The 23,952-nt window shown below is 45.9% G+C and overlaps 2 protein-coding genes and 1 pseudogene across 6 annotated transcripts in view; 1 reads left to right on the forward strand and 2 right to left on the reverse strand.

Annotated features, from left to right (window-relative positions):
* Window positions 1–13,413, reverse strand: part of SH3GLB1 (SH3 domain containing GRB2 like, endophilin B1) — an 87,440-nt gene extending 74,027 nt beyond the window's left edge. For 3 of the 4 annotated variants that reach the window (XM_040360089.1, XM_040360088.1, XM_040360087.1), the window contains exon 1: window positions 13,255–13,412. In XM_040360089.1, the coding sequence (XP_040216023.1) occupies window positions 13,255–13,317 (63 nt within the window). In that variant the 5' untranslated portion in view covers window positions 13,318–13,412. Of the gene's footprint in view, window positions 1–13,254 lie in introns of all 4 variants that reach the window. The other variant, XM_040360086.1, reaches the window with a different exon arrangement.
* A 298-nt stretch (window positions 13,414–13,711) lies between these two features.
* Window positions 13,712–23,520, forward strand: TMEM138 (transmembrane protein 138). 2 transcript variants are annotated; one of them, XM_040360091.1, is made up of 5 exons: window positions 13,712–13,876; window positions 15,775–15,918; window positions 16,588–16,759; window positions 16,854–16,929; window positions 23,178–23,520. In XM_040360091.1, the coding sequence occupies exons 2-5, from the start codon at window positions 15,791–15,793 to the stop codon at window positions 23,288–23,290; spliced, it is 489 nt and encodes a 162-aa protein (XP_040216025.1). In that variant the 5' UTR covers window positions 13,712–13,876; window positions 15,775–15,790; the 3' UTR covers window positions 23,291–23,520. The 2 variants fall into 2 exon arrangements, with proteins under 2 accessions (XP_040216025.1, XP_040216024.1); XM_040360090.1 differs by having other exon boundaries at window positions 13,712–13,856.
* Window positions 20,115–20,202, reverse strand: LOC120946317 (annotated as a pseudogene).
* Window positions 23,521–23,952: the final 432 nt, after the last annotated feature.

The raw sequence follows: 23,952 nt of genomic DNA on the forward strand, positions 1-23,952 counted from the left end.
TGCTCCGCCAATCGCGGTCACCAGCGTGGCTCGCGCATGCACAGTGCGTGCCCGGCTGTGAAGCCACAGCCGGGCACCCACAGTGACAATGCCGTCTCCGTGGAAAGGAGGGGGGAGACGAGCGGGGGCTTCGTTCCCCTGCATTGCTGGAGCCTGTGACAGGTGAGTGTCCTATTATTAAAAGTCAGCAGCTGCAGTATTTGTAGTGTGTGTCTGTGTCTGTGTCTGTGTGTATATATATTTTAAGCAGAACACCCCTTTAAGTGTGCGAAAAATGCCCCAATGCACAATGGGTTAAAGTGCTTTTACAGTTTGTTCAGGATATATTTTTGTCTGGGCACAGGAAAGTGAACAACGGATGAAGAACAAGGAATGATTTCTGGTACCGAGGGGCAGTTTATTACATATTGTGAAACACACGACTTCTAGTTTTAGCAACCAAGACCTATATAGGCCGGGTTCGGTTTTAATGGAAACAAAGGTGGGGTAATAATTTTACAGTATTTACACATTGGTCACAAATGTGTGTCATTTCCTCCCTCCAAACAATCCCCTTAGCTTTTTTTTTTTTACTTCTCAGATTGAAAAACAACAGAAGCAAAAGTTAGCATTGCTAAGGCGAAGCTTATTTATACAAACTGTAAAAGGCTTACAGATGCCAGCAGTACTATTTAAACAAATAAAGGCCAAAAGGAGATGAACTGCTCTGGACTTTATCAATGCTGGTGATATGTCAAGTGTTACTAAAACCCACAAGAATATAAAATCGCTCTGTAAATGCAGTAAAGCATGCTCGTTATACTCACTGTATAAAAAGTCTGTTTAATCCTGTCTTCTCTGATCCTCCCCTTCTCTTACTGTCCCCAATCCATCTGCTGATAGAACAGAGCCTTGGAGGCACTCTGCACAAGCTCAGTTTGGTGTGTATTGCTAGACTAAAGTGAAAAGTGTTTTGCGAGACCAAATAAACAAATAATCAAAATGTGAATAAACAAACTGATAATCAAAAACTCAAAACTAGCTGCAAAAACTATTTGTGTTCACAGATAAAATGATGAACAAACACCAATTTACTAAAAAGCATGGGCACTGATGTCTACGACACAGGTGCACTGCAGCAATGACGATTGCGACGTTCCTAAAGGAGGCTGTGTCGTGACTGGCGGCTTCCGCGGTAGCGACATCGCGGCTCCGGAGCCACGATACCCAGAAGTTTGATCGGAGGAGAGTATTGCATAATGAGCTAGTATGCATAGCATACTAGCTCATTATTCTTTTGTCTTGCAGGGGGGTTTTTTTTGCCTTTACTTCCCCTTTAACCACTAGCCGACCGCGCACCGCCGTTCTACGTCGGCAGGTCGGCTCGGCTGGGCGAGAGCACGTAGTATAACGTCCTCTCTCAGCCGCCACTAGGGGCGCGCGCCCCCGACTCCCGTGCGTGTCCGGCGGGCGCGATCGCTCGTTACAGAGCGGGGACCGGGAGCTGTGTGTGTAAACACACAGCTCCCGTCAGCGGGGGAAACGCTGATCTTCTGTTCATACAATGTATGAACAGAAGATCAGTGTTTCCCCTAGTGAGGCCACCCCCCCCCCAAAGTAAGAACACACAAGGGACAAACTTAACCCCTTCCCCGCCCCCTAGTGTTAACCCCTTCACTGCTAGTGGCATTTTTATAGTAATCCAATGCATTTTTATAGCACTGATCGCTATAAAAATGCCAATAGTCCCAAAAATGTGTCAAAAGTGTCCACCATAATGTCGCAATACCGAAAAAAAAAATCACTGATCGCCACCATTACTAGTAAAAAAAATATATTAATAAAAATGACATAAAAAAATACCCCCTATTTTGTAAACGCTATAACTTTTGCGCAAACCAATCAATAAACGCTTATTGCGATTTTTTTTTACGAAAAATATGTAGAAGAATACGTATCGGCCTAAACTGAGGAAAAAAAAAAAGTTTTTTTATATATTTTTGGGGGATATTTATTACAGCAAAAAGTAAAAAATATTCATTTTTTTCAAAATTGTCGCTCTATTTTTGTTTATAGCGCAAAAAATAAAAAACGCAGAGGTGATCAAATACCACCAAAAGAAAGCTCTATTTGTGGGAAAAAAAGGACGCCAATTTTGTTTGGGAGCCACGTCGCACGATTGCGCAATTGTCTGTTAAAGCGACGCAGTCCCGAATCACAAAAAGTACTCTGGTCTTTGGGCAGCAAAATGGTCCGGGGGTAAGTGGTTAAGCTGCTATCAAATATCTATAGGCTCCAGTAAGAGTAGGAATCGTGGAAAAGAAAAAAAAAAAAGAAAAAATGCCCTCAATAGTGTAATAAATTCAAATAATGGGGTATTTATTACAAATAAATGGACTCTTGCATCAAACAATTTAAAAATCGAATTAAGATAAAAAAAATGAGGCGTTTGCGCGCATTCTCACTTCCCTTCTGGTCTTCATCCACGCAATGTAAGAGTCCAGTTATTTGTAATAAATACCCCATTAATTGAATTTATTACACTATGCAGGGTATTTTTTCTTTTCCCCCTTGATTCCTACTCTTACGGGAGCTTATAGATATTTGGTAGCAGCTAAAAACCTGGGCCCAGATTCTCAAAGGGCTTACGACGACGCAACGCCATGTACGCCGTCGTAAGTCCTAATCTGGGCCGTCGTATCTATGCAACTGATTCTTAGAATCAGTTACGCATACATATCCATTAGATCCGACAGGCGTAAGGCTCTTACGCTGTCGGATCTTAAATGCAATTTTTTTTTTGCCGCTAGGTGTCGCCTCCGTCATTTTCCTCGTCGAGTATGCAAATTAGCTAAATACGCGAATTCCCGAACGTACGCGCGGTCGACGCAGTGAAGTTACGACGTTTACGTTAGGTTTGCGCGGCGTAAAGTTGCCCCTGCTATATGAGGGGCAACCAATGTTAAGTATGGCCGTCGTTCCCGCGTCGAAATTTAAACATTTACGTTGTTTGCGCAAGTAGTCCGTGAATGGGGCTGAGCGCCATTTACGTTCACGTCGAAACCAATGACGTCCTTGCGACGTCATTTGGAGCAATGCACCCTGAGATATTTTCCGGACGGCGCATGCGCAGTACGTTCGGCGCGGGAACGCGCTTAATTTAAATGCTCCACGCCCCCTTGCGCCGGGTGATTTACGCAATGCCGCCGCAACTTTACAGGCAAGTTCTTTGTGAATAAAGCACTTGCCCGTAAAACTTGCGGCGGCGTAACGTAAATCAGATACGTTACGCCAGCACAGTTTTACGCCCATCTACGAGAATCTGGGCCCTGGTGTTTGGATGCCGGTTCATCTTATGGGTTTCAGAAAGACGCGAATACACCAGTAAGAAAATCCTGGAGTGAAAGATTTGAATGCTGAATATTCTTATATAACTTGATGCTGGTTATTCACGGTTTTAAGGTGAGAGTTCTGTGAGCACATAGCAGTTGTGTGAAGGCATGAAATGAATATACAGAGACAGCTCCAATATGAAAAGCCACATAAATAAGACATTTTCTGGGACTATATTTAATACATCATTCCTTTCAAATGTATACTATATTATTCTTTGTGATAATTTATTACTGCGCAAGATCACTTGTATTGCTAGAGAGTCGTCTTTTTTGGGGTGGGGGGGAGGGGTTGGAGTGCGTGTGATCAGCACAGGGCCAATCAGCACTGTCCAGACAGAGGGTGAGGAGTCATGCAGCCTCATAGGACAGTCAGAGGATATTGAAAACTCCTACGAGCTTTAACCGGACACTGAAGACTGCTTTATACTTTTGATGAGAAAAGGTATTTAGCAGTTTATATTTACTGAAATAAATTTCCATGTACTGTGGGAAACCAAATATAGTGAATGCAGGGTCCTGGGTGTAGAAACACTTTAACCACTTAAGGACCGGACCAATATGCTGCCTAAAGACCCAAGGTGTTTTTACAGTTCGGGACTGCGTTGCTTTAACAGACAATTGCGCGGTCGTGCGACGTGGCTCCCAAACAAAATTGGCGTCCTTTTTTCCCCACAAATAGAGCTTTCTTTTGGTGGTATTTGATCACATCTGCGGTTTTTAGTTTTTGCGCTATAAACAAAAATAGAGCGACAATTTTGAAAAAAATGCAATATTTTTTACTTTTTGCTATAATAAATATCACCCAAAAACATATATAATTTTTTTTTTTCCTCAGTTTATGCCGATACGTATTCTTCTACATATTTTTGGAAAAAAAAAAAAAAAAAAAAAACGCAATAATCGTTTATCGGTTGGTTTGCACAAAATTTATAGCGTTTACAAAATAGGGGATAGTTTTATTGCATTTTTTTTTTTTTTACTACTAATGGCGGCGATCAGCGATTTTTTTCGTGACTGCGACATTATGGCGGACACTTCGGACAATTTTGACACATTTTTGGGACCATTGTCATTTTCACAGCAAAAAATGCATTTAAATTGCATTCTTTATTGTGAAAATGACAGTTGCAGTTTGGGAGTTAACCACAGGGGGCGCTGTAGGATTTAGTGTTCACCTAGTGTGTGTTTACAACTGTAGGGGGGTGTGGCTGTAGGACTGACATCATCGATCGAGTCTCCCTAATAAAAGGGATCACTCGATCGATACGCCGCCATAGTGAAGCACGGGGAAGCCGTGTTTACATACGGCTCTCCCCGTTCTTCAGCTCCGGGGAGCGATCGTGACGGGGCGGCTATAAACGAATAGCCGCGCCGTCGTCCCGGATCGCTCCCCGAGGCTTACCGACCGCCGCATGTACCGGGGGGGGGGGGGTCCCGATCGGACCCCCCACCCACGTCAAGCAGAGCACGTACATGTGCCTGTCCATGCCATTCTGCTGACGTATATGTACATGAGGAGGTCGGCAAGTGGTTAAAGTGGTTGTAAACCGCCAGCGATTTTATTTTCTTGCCTGCAAGGCAAAGTTATAACGTGCTAGTATGCATCGCACACTTACCATGTGAAACTTACCTTAGAACAAAGCCCTTCCAGCAGGGAGCCATCACCACTGACAGAGCTTCTCTCTTCACCCATCTTCCTTCTGGGTTCACGGATACCAAAGGTGTGAGTGGCTAGACCTGCGATGACGTCACTCCTGTGCATGTCCACGGGAGCCGCCATTTACAGCACTGGACTCTGAAGGAATGGCCCAGGTGTCCGTACCTTCAGAGCGCATGCTCCGGGGATGTACAGTGCACATTTGGGAGATATTTACAGTACCTGTAGGTAAGCCTTACCTGCAGGTAAAATTTATGTATGGGAGTTTACTACCATTTTTTTTTTAAACGCAGATTCATATTAGAGCTGCGCGATTAATCGTCATCGCGATTATTTCCCGTTGCGATGACAAAGTATTTCCAGATTCTTTCTATGCAGAGAATTCTCTCTGTTCTGCTGAAACCACAGCCCTCAAAATAAAGGAAGAAAAAACTGGGCAGTCTGCCAAGTATCACAACATTCTTTAGCAGTGGAACAAAGTCTAAACATTGTAACAATGTTTCCTTTAGATCAAAGAAATAGACTTCAGTGTGTAAATGGGGAAAGTTTAACCACTTAAACCTTTTTCTGACATTTGTGGGGTTTTTTTTGCTAGAAAATTACTTAGAACCAACACACTAATTATATATATATATATATATATATATATAAATCTATATCTATCTGTCTATAAAGCCATCTCTATCTTTTTTTTGTAGAGACCCTAGAGAATTGATGTCACATTGCATTTGCGCAGTGGTCTTTCAAATGCATTTTTTGGGGAAAAAATTACTTTAACCACTTAACCAGGCCAATTCTGGCACTTATCTCCTACATGTAAAAATCATAATGTTTTGGCTAGAAAGTTACATAGAACCCACAAACATTATGTATGTTTTTTTAGCAGAGACCCTAGAGAAGACAATGGCGGTCATTGCAACTTTTTATCTTGCACAGTATTTGCGCAGCAATTTTTCAAACGTGTGTGTGGTTTGAACACCGTTTTCATATGTGGGCAGGACTTGCGTATGCGTTCGCTTCTGCATGCGAGCTACCGGGGACAGGGGCACTTTAAAAAAACTATTTATATTGTTAATGTTACTTAAATTTTTTTTTTTTTTTTTTAAATACACACTTTTGACACCTCTAGGCTGGGAAGCACAAAAAAAAAAAAAAAAAAAAAAAACGATCACCGCTTCACAGCCGAAGCAGCTGTGTTGTTTTTAATGCAGAGGCTGGGGTGTGACGCCATAACAACGCGCCTGGCCTCCGACGATCAAAAAAAATATGCTGACACATGTGCCACTGTCACATGACATAAAAAAAAAAAAGTATCGGTATCAGCGAGTACTTGGAAAATAAGTATCTTTACTTGGTCTTAAAGTGGTATCTGGACAACTCTAAAAATTGCCCCTTTAAGGCCGTTGGGCAGAAGTGACGTTTGACGTCTCTTCCGTCAGCCAACGTCATTGAGTCGATTGGGGGGCCATAATTCCCTCACTCGGCACAGTGCCTTAGAGTGGAAAGGATTGTATTGGGTGGGCACCTCTCCCGCCGCTGATAAAAGTGATTTTGCGGCGAATCCACAATGGAGACCACTTTTTATCTGAAAACGGACTGCCCGCCGTTTAAGAATATATACCGGGGTTCTGGCTTCTATCCGTTTGCCTATCCCGAGTACTTTCACACTGGGGCGGTGCGTTTGTGGGACGTTAAAAAAAGTCCTGCAAGTAACATCTTTGCGGCGGTTTGGGGAACGCACAAAAAGCGATTAGGAAGCGCCTCAACATGTGCACTTTTAACCCCTTCTTCAGCCACTACCGAGTGTTAAATGCACCCCGCTAGCAGCCGAAAAGCACTGCCTAAACTGCACTAAAGCGCTTTAGCACTAGCGTTCGGGCAGCCTCAGTGTGAAAGTAGCCTTTGATGTGTGGACTACATTCGCTTACTTTTGTAGGTCCCCCCCTCTCTTTTATTTTTACCTGGTGATCAAACGAGTAACACAATTCCTGCCTTAGGGTGGCTACACCCACGCCTTCGCTCTTTGGAGGAGCAATGTGGCCACCTTTGGACAGCAGCCTTGGCAATCTGCATAGAGGGTAGTGTTGGATGGATGCATAGATTTAGATGGATTTTACACAAGTCAATTAAATCTAAACAGGACTATTTTTTCCCCCTTTTTGATAAAGGTTTTACATAAATGAACACGAGCTGACCACTGAAAGTACCCCTGTCAGTATTTAACAGTTTGTTGACCCCTCTAACTGACAATTCTGCTAGACATCTTGGTCTTTTAAAGCAGAACCAAGAGATCTGCTCTCACCAAGCAGGCAGGCTCTTTATTACAGAAAAACATCTCTACTGCAATACTATACTCTTACTGGCCTGCTCGCAGAATTCTCCGGCCTGTATATATTTGACCGGTAGAGTGAGTAAATATATACAGTGGGTAAAATAAGTATTGAACAATTCACTATTTTTCTAGGTAAATCTATTTCTAAAGGTGCAATTGACATCAAGAGCCGGTTCACACTGGGGCGATTCGTCAAGCGGCTCGGCCGCCTGACGAGTCGCGTCCCATTCTATGCAATAGAACCGTTCTAATAGGAGTGACGCAAGTCGCTCCGACTTAGAAAAGGGATCTTGTACGACTTCGGGGGCGACTTGCATTGACTTCTATACAGAAGTCATTTTGCTAATCGCCCCCGAAGTCATGCAGCCGCAGTGTGAACCGGCTCTAAATGTTCACCACATGTCGGTAACAATCCAGGTGATCCATACATACAAAGAAACCAAAACAAATAAGTTCAGAAATTACACTAGGTGGGTTATTTACGAAAGGCAAATCTTCTTTGCACTAAAAGTGCAAAGTGCACTTGAAATTGCAGTCGCTGTAAATCTGAGGGGTAGATCTGAAATAAGGGGAAGCTCTGCTGATTTTATTATCCAATCATGTGCAAGCTAAAATGCTGTTTATTTTCCTTGCATGTCCCCCTCGGATCTACAGCGACTGCACAGGTAGTGCAAAGTGGATTTTCCTTTAGTAAATAACCCCCATGTGTAATAGAATGGAATGGCCCAGTGAAATATTATTTAGTACGCCAACTGAAAATTTAAAGGGCAACTCCACTTCCACTGTCAGACATTTTGACAGCTTCAGTTGCTAGAGCTGCTGTATGGAAACAGTAACTGAATTGCTGGTAATTGGATGATGTAGCAGCAAGGCCGACACACATTCAGTGTCCTCAACTAGGTAATCATTTAAAAAATGTAAAGTCTGCTCAAAATTAATAGGACCAATGTTTTCCTTAAGACCCCTTTTACACTGGGGCGGTTTACAGGCACTATTGCGCTAAAAATAGTGCCTGCAAACCGACCTGAAAAGCGGCTGCTGTTTCTCCAGTGTGAAAGCCCCGAGAGCTTTCACACTAAGGTGTCCTTTTATGAAGCAGTGAAATCTATTCACTGCTTCGTTCTCCGGCATTCACGGTGGAGATTTTTTTCGTCTGTGTGCCTGTTTATGAAGCGGAGTAGATCGCTTCACCCTCGGAGGAGTGAAGTGATCTACCAACGCTTCAAACAGTGGAGAACGGCCCCTGATACTGGAATCTCGTGAGACTTTACGAAATGACAGTACCAGAAATTCACAGAAACACTGAGATGTCAGTTTATTGAGCAGTGATAAATTATCACCGCTCAGTACACTGACAGACAGCGTGGTTAATGTAATATATATATATATATATATATATATATATATATATATATATATATATCCCAGGGATTGACAAATTTGCTTGGAATCTAGGAGCCAGCTAAAAAAGTTAGGAGCCAGAAAACGCACCCCGTCCCGACGAGCTTGCGCGCAGAAGCAAACACATACGTGAGCAGCGCCCGCATATGTAAATGGTGTTTAAACCACACATGTGAGGTATCGCCGCGATTGGTAGAGCGAGAGCAATAATTCTAGCCCTAGACCTCCTCTGTAACTTAAAACATGCAACCTGTAGATTTTTTTAAACGTCGCCTATGAAGATTTTAAAGGGTAAAAGTTTGTCGGCATTCCACGAGCGGACGCAATTTTGAAGCGTGACATGTTGGGTATGAATTTACTCGGCGCAACATTATCTTTCATAATATTTAAAAAAAAAAATGGGGATAACTTTACTGTTGTCTTATTTTTTAATTAAAAAAAGTGTAATTTTTTCCCAAAAAAGTGCGCTTGTAAGACCGCTGCGCAAATACGGCATGACAGAAAGTATTGCAATGATCGCCATTTTATTCTCTAGGGTGTTAGGATAAAAAATATATATAATGTTTGGGGGTTCTAATTAGAGGGAAGAAGACGGCAGCGAAAATAGTGAAAAATGACATTAGAATTGCTGTTTAACTTGTAATGCTTAACTTGTAATACCAACGGCCACCACCAGATGGCGCCAGCTCACACATCTGGTGGTAATAACTTGTAATACCAACGGCTCACCACCAGATGGCGCCAGCTCACCAAAAAATTTTTTTTTTTTTTGCCCCCCTTCCAAGCCAAGTCGCCAGGACCCTATTTCTAGTCGCCATGGCGACCTGGCGCCCGGGATTTGTCGAGCCCTGATATAGATATAGAGATATAGATATAGATATAGATATAGATACACACACACACACACACACACACACTATATATGTACGTATACACATAAATATTACAGGGGGACATAGTTACAGTGTTGGGGGGTCTGAACGAGGTAGAAGGAAGTTAAAAATCTTCCTCCTTCCTCCTCAGATCCCCCGGGGATTCTATCTTCACTCCCCGCTTCACCACCTCTGAGCTGGTGAATCGGGGAGTGTGAATTCTGACTCAGATCGCCAGTGAAGCGCTCAGATCACAGCTTCATAAACTGGCCGTTTCTGTGTCAGTCTATGAGACTTCACTGTTTATGGGCTGTGATCAGTGGTGATCCTTGGGATCATCACTGTTTCATAAACTGACACCTAAAGCGTTGCACTAGCAGGATCGCTCCAAAAGTCCTGTTAGCCACATCTTTTGAACGGTGAAGGAGCGGTTTGTTTACCGCAGGGTTTGACTAATTTGCTTGGAATCTAGGAGCCAGCTAAAAAAGTTAGAAGCCATAAAACGCACCCATCCCGCCAAGCACACACGCAGAAGCGAACACATACGTGAGTAGCACCCGCATATGTAAACGGTATTTAAACCGCACGTGAGGCAACGTCGCGATCATTAGAGCGAGAGCAATAATTCTAGCTCTAGACCTCCTCTAATTTAAAACATGCAACTTGTAGAATTTTTTTTAAACGTCGCCTATGGAGATTTTAAAGGGTAAAAGTTTGTCGGCATTCCACGAGAGGACGCAATTTTGAAGCTTGACATGTTGGGTATCATTTTCCTTGGCGCAACATTATCTTTCACAATATAAAAAAAAAAAAAAAAAAAAAAAATGGGATAACTTTACTGTTGTCTTATTTTTTAATTAAAAAAAAAGTGTATTTTTTCCCCAAAAAAGTGCACTTGTAAGACCGCTGCGCAAATACGGTGTGACAGAAAGTATTGCAACGATCGCCATTTTATTCTCTAGGGCATGGGTCTTCAAACTACGGCCCTCCAGTTGTTCAGGAACTACAAATCCCATCATGCTTAGTAATGTCTGTGAATGTCAGTGTGTTACAATGCCTCATGGGATGTGTAGTTCTACAACAGCTGGAGGGCCGTAGCTTGAGGATCCCTGCTCTAGGGTGTTAGAATAAAAAAAATATACATAATGTTTGGGGGGTTCAAATTAGAGGGAAGGAGATGGCAGTGAAAACAGTAAAAAAAACAAAAACAAAAAACACATTAGAACTGCTGTTTTACTTGTAATGCCAACGGCCACCACCAGATGACGCCAGGTCACAAAAGGCAGCTTGGGCCTTCATAAGGCTGCAAAGCTGCAGCCTAAATTACGGGCTGTTGCGGACCCGCCGCGATCGCGTGGAGGTGGGAGCGCATGGAGACACAGAATCCTGTGCCTCCGTGGGCCCCATCTCCGCCGCACGATCGCGGCGGGCCCGCGACGGGTGGAAAATTTAAATTGCCTCAATTACCGGCAGACGCGGGCACCATGTCACAATTTCTTGTCACAATTGCGACCTGGCGCCAGGATTTTGTCGAGGCCTGGTTTACCGCTCCTCCCCATTGAAAGCAATGGTGCAGCGCGGCTCTGCAGAGGCGCATTACGGGCGGTATTAACCTTTTTTGGCCGCTAGCGGGGGGAACGCACCGCTAGCGGCCAAATACCGCCGCAATTTTGACGGTAAAGCGTCGCTAAAAATAGCAGTGCTTTACCGCCATCGCACCTCCCGCCCCAGTGTGAAAGGGCCCTTACTGTATCTTTCATATACATATATTCACATGCAGGCTGTGTAGTATTGGTTCCATAGGTTTTTAAAGCTGGTGCCCAGTTGCAAGTTGAGATTTGTTCACGCCAGTTTGTCCCCAATCTAAATGCACCAAAGTTTAAAGATGCAAGTACCTTTTAGACTCCATTCACATTTCTGCATGTTGCTTTTGAGCATTTCTGCAGTACTTTTTGCTGTGCTTTCTGCATTTGCGACAATAAAGTCTGGAACTGCCAGGTGCCTGGACCGATGCCCATCTAAGCCTCTCAGCATACCGCTGAGAGCCTGAGACGGCCCACTACACCCTCTCCACAGCTCAGCGATCCAGTGAGCCCGGAGAGAGAAGAGCAGAGAGCTGCATTTGACAGTCTGCAGGGGAAAACAGGGATCTACCTTAACCGTTTCCCGACTGCCTCACGCAGATATACTGCAGCAGAATGGCCATGGGATATGTAGTCTTTGGAAACAAAGTAAACAGCAATGAAGAAGCTGCAAAGCATGCAGGGAATACAGGAAGTTGAGGGAAAGGATGGCCAGTAGACGCGCAGAACTCACAACATGAAAGGAGATTTGTCAAGTGATCTTATATTGGAATGTCAAAAATTAACTCTTGTTTGCTGATGTTATAAAATGAAAGTGTGTGCTGTGACGATGGGAATCCTTACAGCTTCAATCACGCGGCCGTAGAAAAAATAAAATTACAATTGGTGCCCGTGGAAGGACTAGGGCCACACATTGGGTGTCAGTGGGCGCAATATTCCCTCATCACTTGTGTCCAGTGGGGGGGGGGGGGGGTGCAAGGGCCAGATAAAGGCATCCCAAATGCTGCAGTTTCAAGAACATTGGTCTGGAGCTTATTCTCTTGCAGTGTGCAACAGCACTTGTGAAGTGCAAAGTCTGTTTGCCTTTAGTAAATCAACCCCATTGGATGCTGACATGTTGGACAGAAGCAGCAGCAGGTAACAGAGCCCCTGTATGCCACCCACATGGAAAGATCAGCACAAGTGTTACATCCAAAATTGGGGCCCTGGACACAGCCGCATCCTCATTTTAATAGGCAGCTGTGTGAATGGGTCACCCCCCCCCCCCTAGACTGTACATCTGTGCGAAAGGGTCCTCCCCCCCTAGACTGTACATCAGTGTGAATAGGGGGGGGGGCCTAGACTGTACATCAGTGTGAATAGGGGGGGCCTAGACTGTACATCAGTGTGAATAGGGGGGGGGGGGGCTAGACTGTACATCAGTGTGAATAGGGGGGGGGGCCTAGACTGTACATCAGTGTGAATAGGGGGGCCCCCTAGACTGTACATCAATGTGAATAGGGGGGGGGCTCTAGACTGTACATCAGTGTGAATGGGGCCCCTAGACCAGTGGTTCTCAACTTCGGGACCCACTTACAGGCAAGATGTTAAATATTACCTTGAGGAAAACGTTTCAGTTAATTTCAGTTATTTTGAAAACGTGACCTGTTAGTGGGTCCCGAGAACCGGAGTTGAGAACCACTGCCCTAGACTGTACATCAGTGTGAATGGGGCCCCTAGGCAGAACAGAAGGTAAGCATACAGTGAAGTCCTGTAGTATAGTGCTATAGACCCCCAGTGTTCAGACACATGACAGTCACAGGAAGCAGAGGAGGCTCTGTCACCATAGAGCACACATGATGTCACACAGAGAGGACAGTCACCAAACTCCAGGGAACGTCTCCTGGTGACAAGTCTCCTTTAATGAAGACGGGCTCCGAAGGTAAACAGGAAAGCGCCGCGCATACAGACATGAAAGCCTGAGGCCACCACACTCGTTCAGGCTCACTAGGCCATACATAGCGCCCAGCCTCCGGTGTCCCCGCCGCCCTCGTACCTGTACTGCCCGGCTCAGGAAGGTGCCAGCATCGGCCGCCAGTTTCTTCACGTTGAAGTCCATGGTCGTGCTAGAAGCGGGAGGAGAAGTGGCAGCTGAGTCCAGGGAGGGACAAGCTCCGCCCACGACTCGCGCCTGTCACACACCGGAAATCCGAGATTCACTAGAGCGAGGGGACCGGAAATAAAAAGTGTCCGCAAAGTGTGTGCGCCGTCGCCATTTTTTTGAAGACTACTTTATAAATTCCAATGAATGAGCTTGTGGAAAAGAAACATGGCTACTTCTTTTTAAAGTGCATAACTCAGTTATGATTTTGTTGCTGGAAATTTGTACGAGTATGTTCCCACATACCTGCTTTTTTTACCATAAAGAGCAGCTCTAGTCTAGCTCTTGGCTATTATGACAGAACACTGGTGTTGTGCCGAGAATGGTTAGAAAAAACCAAGCAGCTGCCCGCTGTGCCCATATCCAATATGGCCGCCTTCGGGAGAACGTCGCCGTGCGTCGGGATCACATGGCTTGGGATCATTGTTGTCATGGCATCGCTCACAGCAGGATGATGGCGGTGGAAGTTTAGCTTGTATGATCGGGCCTTGGAGACGGTGGGCTGTTCACTAGAATCGTGTGTGTATCCATGTCTTCTGTATATTGTGTGAGATCAGGGCTGTCCTCCTGTAATGGCAGTGTCTGCTCCTCTATGGTGACTGTGTGATCTCTGGGTTTCGTGGTGTGCTGGAACTATTAGTGCTCCAACAGTCAGAGAGTGACAGATCACATTCTATACCCCTCCCCCCAGCTCTGTGTTCTGTAGGGTGATCAGACAAGCTGGGATGCATGGTTTTCTTCTATGTTGTATTGTGTGAATGACCCCCATACATATGAATGTATAGGACAAGCTGCTTTCCCACCATATGTATTGCTTTCTGTATGAATAAGCCCTCACAGGCGTGTGTTAGGACCAATCCGCTGTGTACGAATCTCAGCAATGAAGTTCTGTACAGGGCGCCATTAAATCGCACCTTTATCCCAGCGAACGCACCCTGCTTCCAGTTCGATGCAAGAACCCCAGTGTAGGGTCCAATCACTTGCATTGCTTAATGAGCGTTTACATGACAGCGGCTGCGATTAAATGCAAGAGCCAGCAGCCTCCCATCGCTGTCACTGGGGCCGCCCCTTCAGGAGCCGGCAGCCTCCCATCGCTGTCAATGGGGCCGCCCCTTCAGGACCTGGCAGTCTCCCATCGCTGTCAACGGGGCCGCCCCTTCAGGAGCCGGCAGCCTCCCATCGCTGTCACCAGGGCCGCTTCTTCAAGAGCCGGCAGCCTCCCATCGCTGTCAGTGGTGCCTCCCCCCTCTTCAAGAGCTGGCAGCCTCCCATCGCTGTCAACGGGGCCGCCCCTTACAGCTAATTGCTGGAATTTTTGCACCTAATTGGAGACAGGATGCATTTGCATTTTGGAAAATAACTCTAGGTCTTATTTTCGGGTAAACACGGTAGTACTTTATCCCATCTTCTATGTGCTGTCTAGGGCTAGCTGTGAGTTTGGACAGGGTACTACTCTGCCACCCAAGGCCATCTGGAAACGCAGCTAGCAAGGAGATGGCCGCCTGTCAAAGCAACCCTCTGCTTTCTAGCTGCATTCTCAGAGGGAAGAGAGGTTCACTCTTGGACCTCACAGCTAGCCTCAAATAATACATAAGGAGATGGGACAAAGAACTACGGGCCAGATTCACGTAGGTGAGCGGCGGCGTAACGTATCGTAGATACGTTGCACCGCCGCGAGTTTTCATCGCAAGTGCCTGATTCACAGAGCACTTCCAATGAAAACCTACGCCGGCGGCCTCCGGCGCAAAGCGGGCCAATTCAAATGGGCGTGTGCCATTTAAATTAGGCGCGCTCCCGCGCCGGACCTACTGCACATGCTCAGTTTCGCAATTCCCGTCGTGCTTTGCGCGCTGTGACGTCATTTTTTCGAACTGCAACGCGCGTAGCGTACTTCCGTATTCCCGGACGTGTTACGCAAACAACGTTAAATTTTAAATTTCGCTGCGGGAACGACGGCCATACTTTAAACAGCAATACGATTGCTGAGTAAAGTTAGGGCAGGTCAAACGACGACTAACTTTGCGACGGGAAACTAGACTAGCAGCGACGTAGCGAACGCGAAAATCCGTCGGGAATCGCCGTAACTCCTAATTTGCATACCCGACGCTGGTTTACGACGCAAGCTCCCCCCAGCGGAGGCCGCGGTACTGCATCCTAAGATCTGACAGTGTAAAACAATTACACCTGTCGGATCTTATGGATATCTATGCGTAACTGATTTTATGAATCAGTCGCATAGATAGAAACAGATACGCCGTCGTATCTCTTTGGTGAATCTGGCCCTACATGTATTTGGTCACCCGAAGAACAGAATACACCTATCATTACCATTACAAGTTCCTTTCTGTACCCAGTTCTGGTTTCCATTTTGCTCCCCTTATCTCCATATCTAACATTCCATGTCTCTCTGTGCAGATCCGTGTACTGGAGGATGCTTCAGCCTGGGAACTACAGCCTGGTGCTTTCCCTGCAGTCCCTGCTGCTGATATATGACTTATTTGTCAATTCATTCTCTGAGTTGCTGCGTTCAGCTCCAGTTATCCAGCTTGTGCTCTTCATGTAAGTCATGGTTGTCTTTTTAATAAATGAGTTCTGAAGCCATCATGGTTATCTTAAAGAGTTTGTAAAAAATGTTTTTCCCTAAATAGCTTCCTTTACCTCGGTGCAGTCCTCCTTCACTTACCTCCTCCTTCACTTACCTCCTCCTTCACTTACCTCCTCCTTCACTTACCTCCTCCTTCACTTACCTCCTCCTTCACTTACCTTATCCTTCACTTACCTCATCCTTCCATTTTGCTTTTAAATGTCCTTATTTCTTCTGAGAAATCCTCACTTCCTGTTCTTCTGTCTGTAACTCCACACAGTAATGGGAGGCTTTCTTCCTGGTGTGGAGAAAGCCTCTTGAGAGGGGAAGGGGCGAGCAGACAAGTCAGGACACTCTCTACTTTGCAGATGGAGAAAGGAGCTGTGTGTTAGTGGGCGTCCTGACTCTCCTGCTCGCCCCCTCAAGAGGCTTTCGCCACACCAGGAATAAAGCCTGGCATTACGGTGTGTAGTTACAGACAGAAAAACAGGAAGTGAGGATTTCTCAGAAGAAATAAGGACATTTAAAAGCAAAATGGAAGGATGAGGTAAGTGAAGGAGGACTGCACTAAGGTAAAGGAAGCTTTTTAAGGGGAAAAAAAAAAATTACCTTTACAACCCTTTTAATGTCTTTTCCCATTTCAGATTACAGGATGTGGGCATCCTGTTCGCAGCCATCGTCTTGTTTCTCATGCTGTTTAACACCTTCGTCTTCCAAGCTGGTCTCCTGGGCCTCCTGTGCCAGCGGTTTCAGGTCACCGTCATCCTGTGCGCTCTGCATTTAGGTCTCAGCGTGGCATTACACGTATGGCTCATGGTACGATCATCTTTATTACAAAGTATCTGTTTCTAAGGAATTTAATGAAGCTGATATGTGTAACATCTGATTTGTTGTGCGTTTTTCCTTTTAGAACTTACGGTGGAACACAGGAAATACCTTCATTTGGTCTGATGGGCTCCAGGCATTGTTTGTTCTGCAGAGAGTTGGTGAGTCTGTGTGTATTTAACCACTTCAATACCATGCACTTACACCCCCTTCCTGCCCAAGCCAATTTTCAACTTTCTGCGCTGTCGCTGTTTAAATGACAATTGCGCAGTCATGCTACACTGTACCCAAACAGAATTTTTATCATGTTGTTCCCACAAATGGAGCTTTATTTTGGCGTTATTTGATTACCTCCTGGGGTTTTTATTTTTTGCTATACAAATAAAAAAATACCGACATTTTTGAAAAAAAAAATTTTTTATTTTTTTTCCTGTTATAAAATTTTGTAAATAAGGAAGTTTTCTCCTTCACTAATAACGCGGCATGGACTGGCACTGATAAGGCGGCACCGGTGAGGCGGCGTCAATGAGGAGGCACTGGTAGGCGGCACTGATGGGCATTGATAGGCGGCACTCATGGGTGGCACTGGTGGGCACTGATAGGCGACACTGATGGGCACTGAAAGGCTGTGATGATGGGTACTTATGGGTGGCACTGATAGGCAGCACTGATGGGCATTGATACATGGCACTGATTGGCACTGACAATTGGCACTGATATGTGGCACTGATGCTTATCCCTGCTGGCACTGGCAGGGATTTTGGGTGTGCACTGGTTGGCAGCTGCCTGGACATTGATTGGCATTTGCATTTCCCTGGTGGTCTAGGGTGCATACCTGGTGGTCCAGTGTGGATGCCTATCCCTGGTGGTCCTGGGCGGCATACCGGTGGTCCTGGGCGGGGATCCGCTGGTAAACTATCAACACAGACCCCCCCCCCTGTCAGGAGAGCAGCCGATTGGCTCTCCTCTAATCGCATCTGTCAGACACGAATGAGGAAAAGACAATCGGCGGCTCTTCCTGTTTACATTGTGATCAGCCGTGGACATTGGACACGGCTGATCACGTGGTAAAGAGCTTCTGCCGGAGGCTCTTTACCGAGATCAGTGTAGCGGTGTGTCAGACTGACACCCCCCACGGCGCCCCCACGTCCAGTCAGGATAAAGCAACCACTTCCCTTACGTCAGTTTGCTATTGACCAGGCGGGAAGTGGTTATATGTTAGTATATAAGTGTTTAAATAGACCTGATTCAGGGCAGAGTGACAGCGTCTGTGTAAAGGGGGCCACTCCAGATCACTGATTCTCATCTTGCCAGTGCCCCCCGGCTGCTTCTCCCACTATTACAGCCACCACCAGAATACCCAGTGTCTGTAGGTGTCGCAGCCTAGAGCAGTGGTCATCAACCCTGTCCTCAGGGCCCACTAACAGGCCAGGTTTGCAAGATAACTGAAATGCATCACAGGTGATATCATTTGCTGCTCAGTGATAGCAGTATTCCAGTCTGCATCTCCCCAAGGTAATACATAAAATCTGGCCTGTTAGTGGGTCCCGAGGACAGGAGTTGAGAACCACTGGCCTAGAGGCAGCAGCCTGCTATTATTTATTTTTATTTTTTTATCAACTCAGTGGGCTGAATGAAAAAAAAACTGACAGCTCAGGTTGGAGCCGCTGTACTAACAATCCGATGTTAGTACATTGATCTACCCTGCTATTCTATTTGTGCCCCCCTGCCAGAACACTCAGGTCAGCATTCTCAGCTAAGAGCACAGATCAGGAGCCAGTCGGCAGACCTTTTTCGGTCATGCTCCTTCAACAGAAGGTTTCTTTTGGACCAGCTGCAACACACATGGGCTAAATGTCGGACGGTTTCTATTGAACCGGAACTTGTGTATGGGGCTCAAAGTGGTTCTAAAGGCAGAAGGTTTTTTTTATCTTAATGCAATGCATTAAGATAAAAAACCTTGAGTGTGCGGCTGAGCCCATCTCGAGCCAGCGATGTTGCACAAGAGTCTTGGCTGCCCGGAACTCTACCCTCATTGGCTGAGGTAGCAGTGGGGCGCCATTGGCTCCCACTGCTGTCATTCAAAGTCAGTGAGCCAATGAGGGGAGAGAGGAGCAGGGCCGAACCGTGGCTCTGTGTCTGAGTGGACACACAGAGCAGTGGCACGGGTGCCCTCATAGCGCGCTGCTTGCTGTGGGGGCAGGAGGGAGGGAGGGGCCAGGAGCACCAAGAGACTGTTATTTTTTTTAAATGAAAAAAATAAAATAAGACTTTAGGATCAATTTATTCTTGGAATTAGCAAATAGCTGCTAGGCTATAGCACTGCATCATGGGAGGAAATCACATGTTCCCTCATACCTGGAAACCCCAGGTATTTAGAGCCACCAGTGACAGAGGAGGGTCGGGTGAGGTGTCATTTGAGAGGTGCGAGTATCAGTGGGTCAAGCTAGGCACCTGCTTTCTATTTCACAACCACAACTACAACACTGCTGAAAAAGTTCAGTTTTCATATATTATATATATTTTTTTATTTTTTTCACACAGTGTTACACAAAAACTTAACACCTAAGTGTACAAAAAAAAGTGAAAAAACACACACAAAAAGTGCACCTAGGGGGTGTGTCTCTGGTTCACCTCCCAAAAAGGTAGAACTCTACCCTGACCGCCTGGGGTGCAAGGATCCCGACAGGGGCAAGGTTCAACATGGTCCACCTAGCCAAAAAGCCTGGTGGACCCCCCTCCTTATGGTCAGCCACTACGACCATTAGTATTAGGTGAGGGGCTCCCCTGAAGAGAGACCCCCCCTGGTTCAGGGGAGGAAGGAACCTGATGGCTACACATCCTCACCCCAGACTTCAAGGTAGGCCTGAGGACCCACACCCTCCATCATAATGAAAAAAATAAACACAGACAAAAGTGCAGGTGAGAAAATAAATAGTGCCAGTGCAGGTACTAGGCTTTGCAGCCTGGTTGCAAAAATTGCCCCAGACTTGGCCAAAAGGCTTAGCCCAGAGAGGAGCTGTGCAGAAAAAAAGCACTAAGTGATGTGGCCGTGTTCTCATTCTCACATGGGTTTCTCAGGCCCATGTGATCCTAAGCACCCCTGGGGTGACCAACTCCCAGGGGGCACTGACACCGCAGGTTCTCTGCCTTCCCAGTCCATGGCCCGACCAGGTAGGCCCATTCATGTCAGGAGGCACTTGAACCCCCCCCCCCCAGTCTTCCCATGGGTATTAATCCCATACCTCATATCTTGTGGATGCCCCGTGTCAGTTCCAGCCCATCCAACCTTCAGAGCCCTCCCCATTACACCAGCAGGGATGCCATACAGATAGCCATTTCTACCAAAAGGTTGGAATAGAGGCGCAGCGCCCCTAACTGGACACTGAGAACAGATGCTACACTTGATCTTAGCCAAAAGGCAGAGAAGCAAAAAAATCTGAGTTATATTACAATTGGTGATTGCAACATGGTCTTGGTCAAGCAGCTGGATGTCAGTCTATCATTGGTGTTAGGACCGCTGATAGACTGACATTGAGCCACTTCCAAGCACAACTCCGCCTGCACCGGCCACTAAACTGCCGATCTCTGCATCTCCCTGGAGGTTATAGGATGACATGCACATATCAGCTATGATTAAGCACTAATTTATAGTGCGAAACGCGTCAGCTGTTTTACTCCTGTGTAGTGTGCTGTGACTTGTAGTGCGTTTTTCCTTTTTTTAAATAAAGACAACCATCAAGGTTTTTTGGAGTGCGGCTGTCCATATTTTCTTTTTCCATTTGACAACTCCGCCTGCACCGGCCACTAAAACTGCGATCTCTGCATCTCCCTGGAGGTTATAGGATGACATACACATATCATCTTTCACTGAGTGAGTGCAATACTCTCATTTATTATGTTACTTTTATACACAGTTTGCTCTTAGATGTAGGCGCCCTCTTTGCTTGCCTTTTTTTGTGTGTATTAGATATTCAGTGCCTGATCTAGGGGAGCAGCCGCTATCCAGCCAATTGGTTTGTTTCTTTCAATTCCCTGTAAACCCCCCCCCCCCCATTGGGGTCTCGGTAGCGCCATACAAGTTTTTTCTTTTCTTTACTAGAGGTTGTTAGGTGGTTTCTGTGAGGTTAATCTCATTAGTTTAATCTTCCCATAGTATACTTAAAATAGAAAAAAAAAATCTAAAGGTCTCTTAGGTCCTTAATCTCTTTATCCATTCGAGTCAATGGAGGAGATTAATTACGGATACGTTTCTGCTATGTAACCAAACTGCAGCATTACCCATCTGACTACCAGGGACACTCATAAATGTGTTGCTGGATTCTCTTGTAGTTGTTCTGACTTTCTAAAAGTCTCCTTCACTCAAACCTAAATCCTTTCAGAAAACAATAAAATAATGAAGATCAGGCATGGATTTTGAGTTGATATATTTCTTATTTGTAGTTACCGTATTTATCGGGGTATTGCGCGGTCCGGCGTATAGCGCGCACCCCTAATGTGGACCTGCAATTCCTGTAAAAAAAACATTTTAGTACTTACAGTTTTGGTGTCTTGCGCGGCGTCCATCGGCGGCCTCGTCGGGTCCGGCTTCGGTGGTGTCCTCCCGGCTTCTCCCGCGCTGTCTCCCTGTCGAATCGCCGCTTCCCGCGTTCAGTTTGAACGCCTCCGCCGACGTATACCATGTGCAGTACACTCAGCTACATTCGGCCAGGCTCGGCTTCGCTCGTGCTCACGCTCTGTGGCGTTTACGAGTGAGCACGAGCGAACCTGAGCCTGGCCGAATGTAGCCGAGTGTACTGCACTCGGTATACGTCGGCGCAGGCATTCAAACTGAGCGCGGAAGCGGGTTTCGGCGTATATAGCGCACCCACGATTTCCCCCCTTATTTTAAGGGGAAAAAGTGCGCGGTATACGCCGATAAATACGGTAGTTACAATAGGAAGGAATGATGGCACCCTTACAATATAGAGTCTACTCTTTTTATCACCCACCAAGTATTTGGGATATAAGGCCCCTTTCACACGTGGGGACCGTATGTCCGTATTTCATCCGTCCGTTTACGGATGAAATGCAGACATACATGTATCCCTATGGGATAGCGGGTGTCAGCGGATGAACATCCGCTGACACTCGATCTCATCGGTCCTGCTATGGTCCGTTTCTGCAGACGGAGGAAAATACTATTTTTCCATCCATCTGCGGATCGGATCGGGTGAATACTGACAGACGGTCCGTGTTCATCCGATTTCCCCCCCCCCCCCCCCATAGAGGAGAGATCTGACAGGGTGGTCCCTGCACAATGTGCAGGGACCCCCGCCCCTGTCATCTGCCAAATCAGCGGGGATCAACGGAGCGATCCCCACTGAGCGGATATTAAAGGAACGGATCCTCACGAGATCCGTTAGTGTGAAAGGGTCCTGAAGGAGATCTGTAAGAAACGCATTTATCTACCACAGCTGAGGCTTCCTGATCAGTTGTGGAGTCCCAGAAAACAACAGGCTTTCACAGAACTAGCACTGCTCCCTGAGAGTCCAGTAATATCGGCCTCCAATGCTGGATGGTAGCCTTGGCTTCAGCTGTACTAATAGGTTCTCTTTTGAATCCCAGTATATTAGGAGGGCGCTTCTCTAGTGTCTGTGTAAAGGGGCCACCCCACCCCACTGATACTCACCTTGGCAGTGCTCCCTTGCCATTCCACCATTCATCCAATCCAGAAAACAGACGCACGTTGCACAATGATTTGGACGCTTATCCTTCATGCTGGGTTTCCCCTGGTCTTAGAATGAGCTCTGTTTATATTAGAACTGAACTTTGGCTTTTGACATGGGAAAGAGACAAAAGTATCTCCTCTGCCATCAATCATTAAATAGCTGAGTTCTAGCAGGCTTGGAGAACACGCATAACAGCAAAAGGCTCAACTTACCTGCTGCCCACTGTCACCCATTTACAGCAGAATAAAGGAAATTGAGAGGGACAACCCAGGGCATGCCATCAACCTCCTGGTGGTCCATGGACCAAAATAATAAACCACCATTTCCGATGCTGAATCCACCCAAATGTTTTTAGAGGAGGCTATCCAAATGACAAATAAAGAAAATGGCAATGGTAAATCTGGTCCTAGTTACAGATGTTTTTAGAGGAGGCCATCCAAATGACAAATAAAGAAAATGGTAAATCTGGTCCTAGTTACAGATGTTTTTAGAGGAGGCTATCCAAATGACAAATAAAGAAAATGGCAATGGTAAATCTGGTCCAAGTTACAGATGTTTTTAGAGGAGGCTATCCAAATGACAAATACAGAAATGGCAATGGTAAATCTGGTCCTAGTTACAGGTGGTCGTTTGCCCTACCAGCTAAACCCTTTTATCCTGACTTTGGTTTAACTCTGTTGTTTTTTTTTTTCTAACAGTGGCTGTGTTTTATTTCTACTTCTACAAGAGAACATCTCTGAATCTGGGAGATTCTCGCTTCTATCACGACTCTCTCTGGCTTCGCAATGAATTTGCAAGAGTGCAAGGTTGAACCGGTCCTCAAGAGAACAATCTTCTGCCTTGTGTGTTGATAGCTGAAGTCTTGATGAGTACTTCATTCATCGCAGACGTAGAAGACGGCACAACCCTTATTTTGTGGAAAATGCATTTGTCTTGAAACCCCCAATGACAGACCGAATCGAATTATGAATTTTTTATACACACACATAGGGGGGTTATTTACAAAAGGCAAATCTACTTTGCACTACAAGTGGCACTTGGAAGTGCAGTCGCTGTAGATTGAGGGGGACATGCAAGGAAAATAAAAAACAGCATTTTAGCTTGCACATGATTGGATGATAAAATCAGCAGAGCTTCCCCTTCTTTCAGATCTTCCGCTCAGATCTACAGCGACTGCACTTTCAAGTGCACTTGTAGTGTAAATTGGATTTGCCTTTCGTAAATAACCCCTATAGTTCTTCTTGGTCACAGGAGTGCAGTGAGTTCTGCATTCCTGGGACCCAAATTCAGCTGACAGCAGGCCAAAGTCCACTGTTGGCCGACGCCACAGAGCCGGTCCAGGCTATGGAAGGATCTGCTGAGAGCCTAAGCCAAGCTGCTTCTGCACCCTGCACATCCCAGCACTCCAGTGAGCGCTACAGGGGCAGAGCACAGAGCAGTGATTGACAGTCACCACTCTTTGCTCAGTGAAGA

Source organism: Rana temporaria, chromosome 7 (genome assembly GCF_905171775.1).
Source record: "Rana temporaria chromosome 7, aRanTem1.1, whole genome shotgun sequence".
In the NCBI taxonomy this organism is placed as follows: domain Eukaryota; kingdom Metazoa; phylum Chordata; class Amphibia; order Anura; family Ranidae; genus Rana; species Rana temporaria.

Bases quoted from the DNA above. Each gene is read 5' to 3' on its own strand.
- TMEM138 (XM_040360090.1), top strand. From the start codon at position 13,837: ATGATCGGGCCTTGGAGACG. The intron at 15,919-16,587 runs GTAAGTCATGGT...TTCCCATTTCAG, and splicing joins ATCCAGCTTGTGCTCTTCAT to ATTACAGGATGTGGGCATCC. The intron at 16,760-16,853 runs GTACGATCATCT...TTTTCCTTTTAG, and splicing joins CATTACACGTATGGCTCATG to AACTTACGGTGGAACACAGG.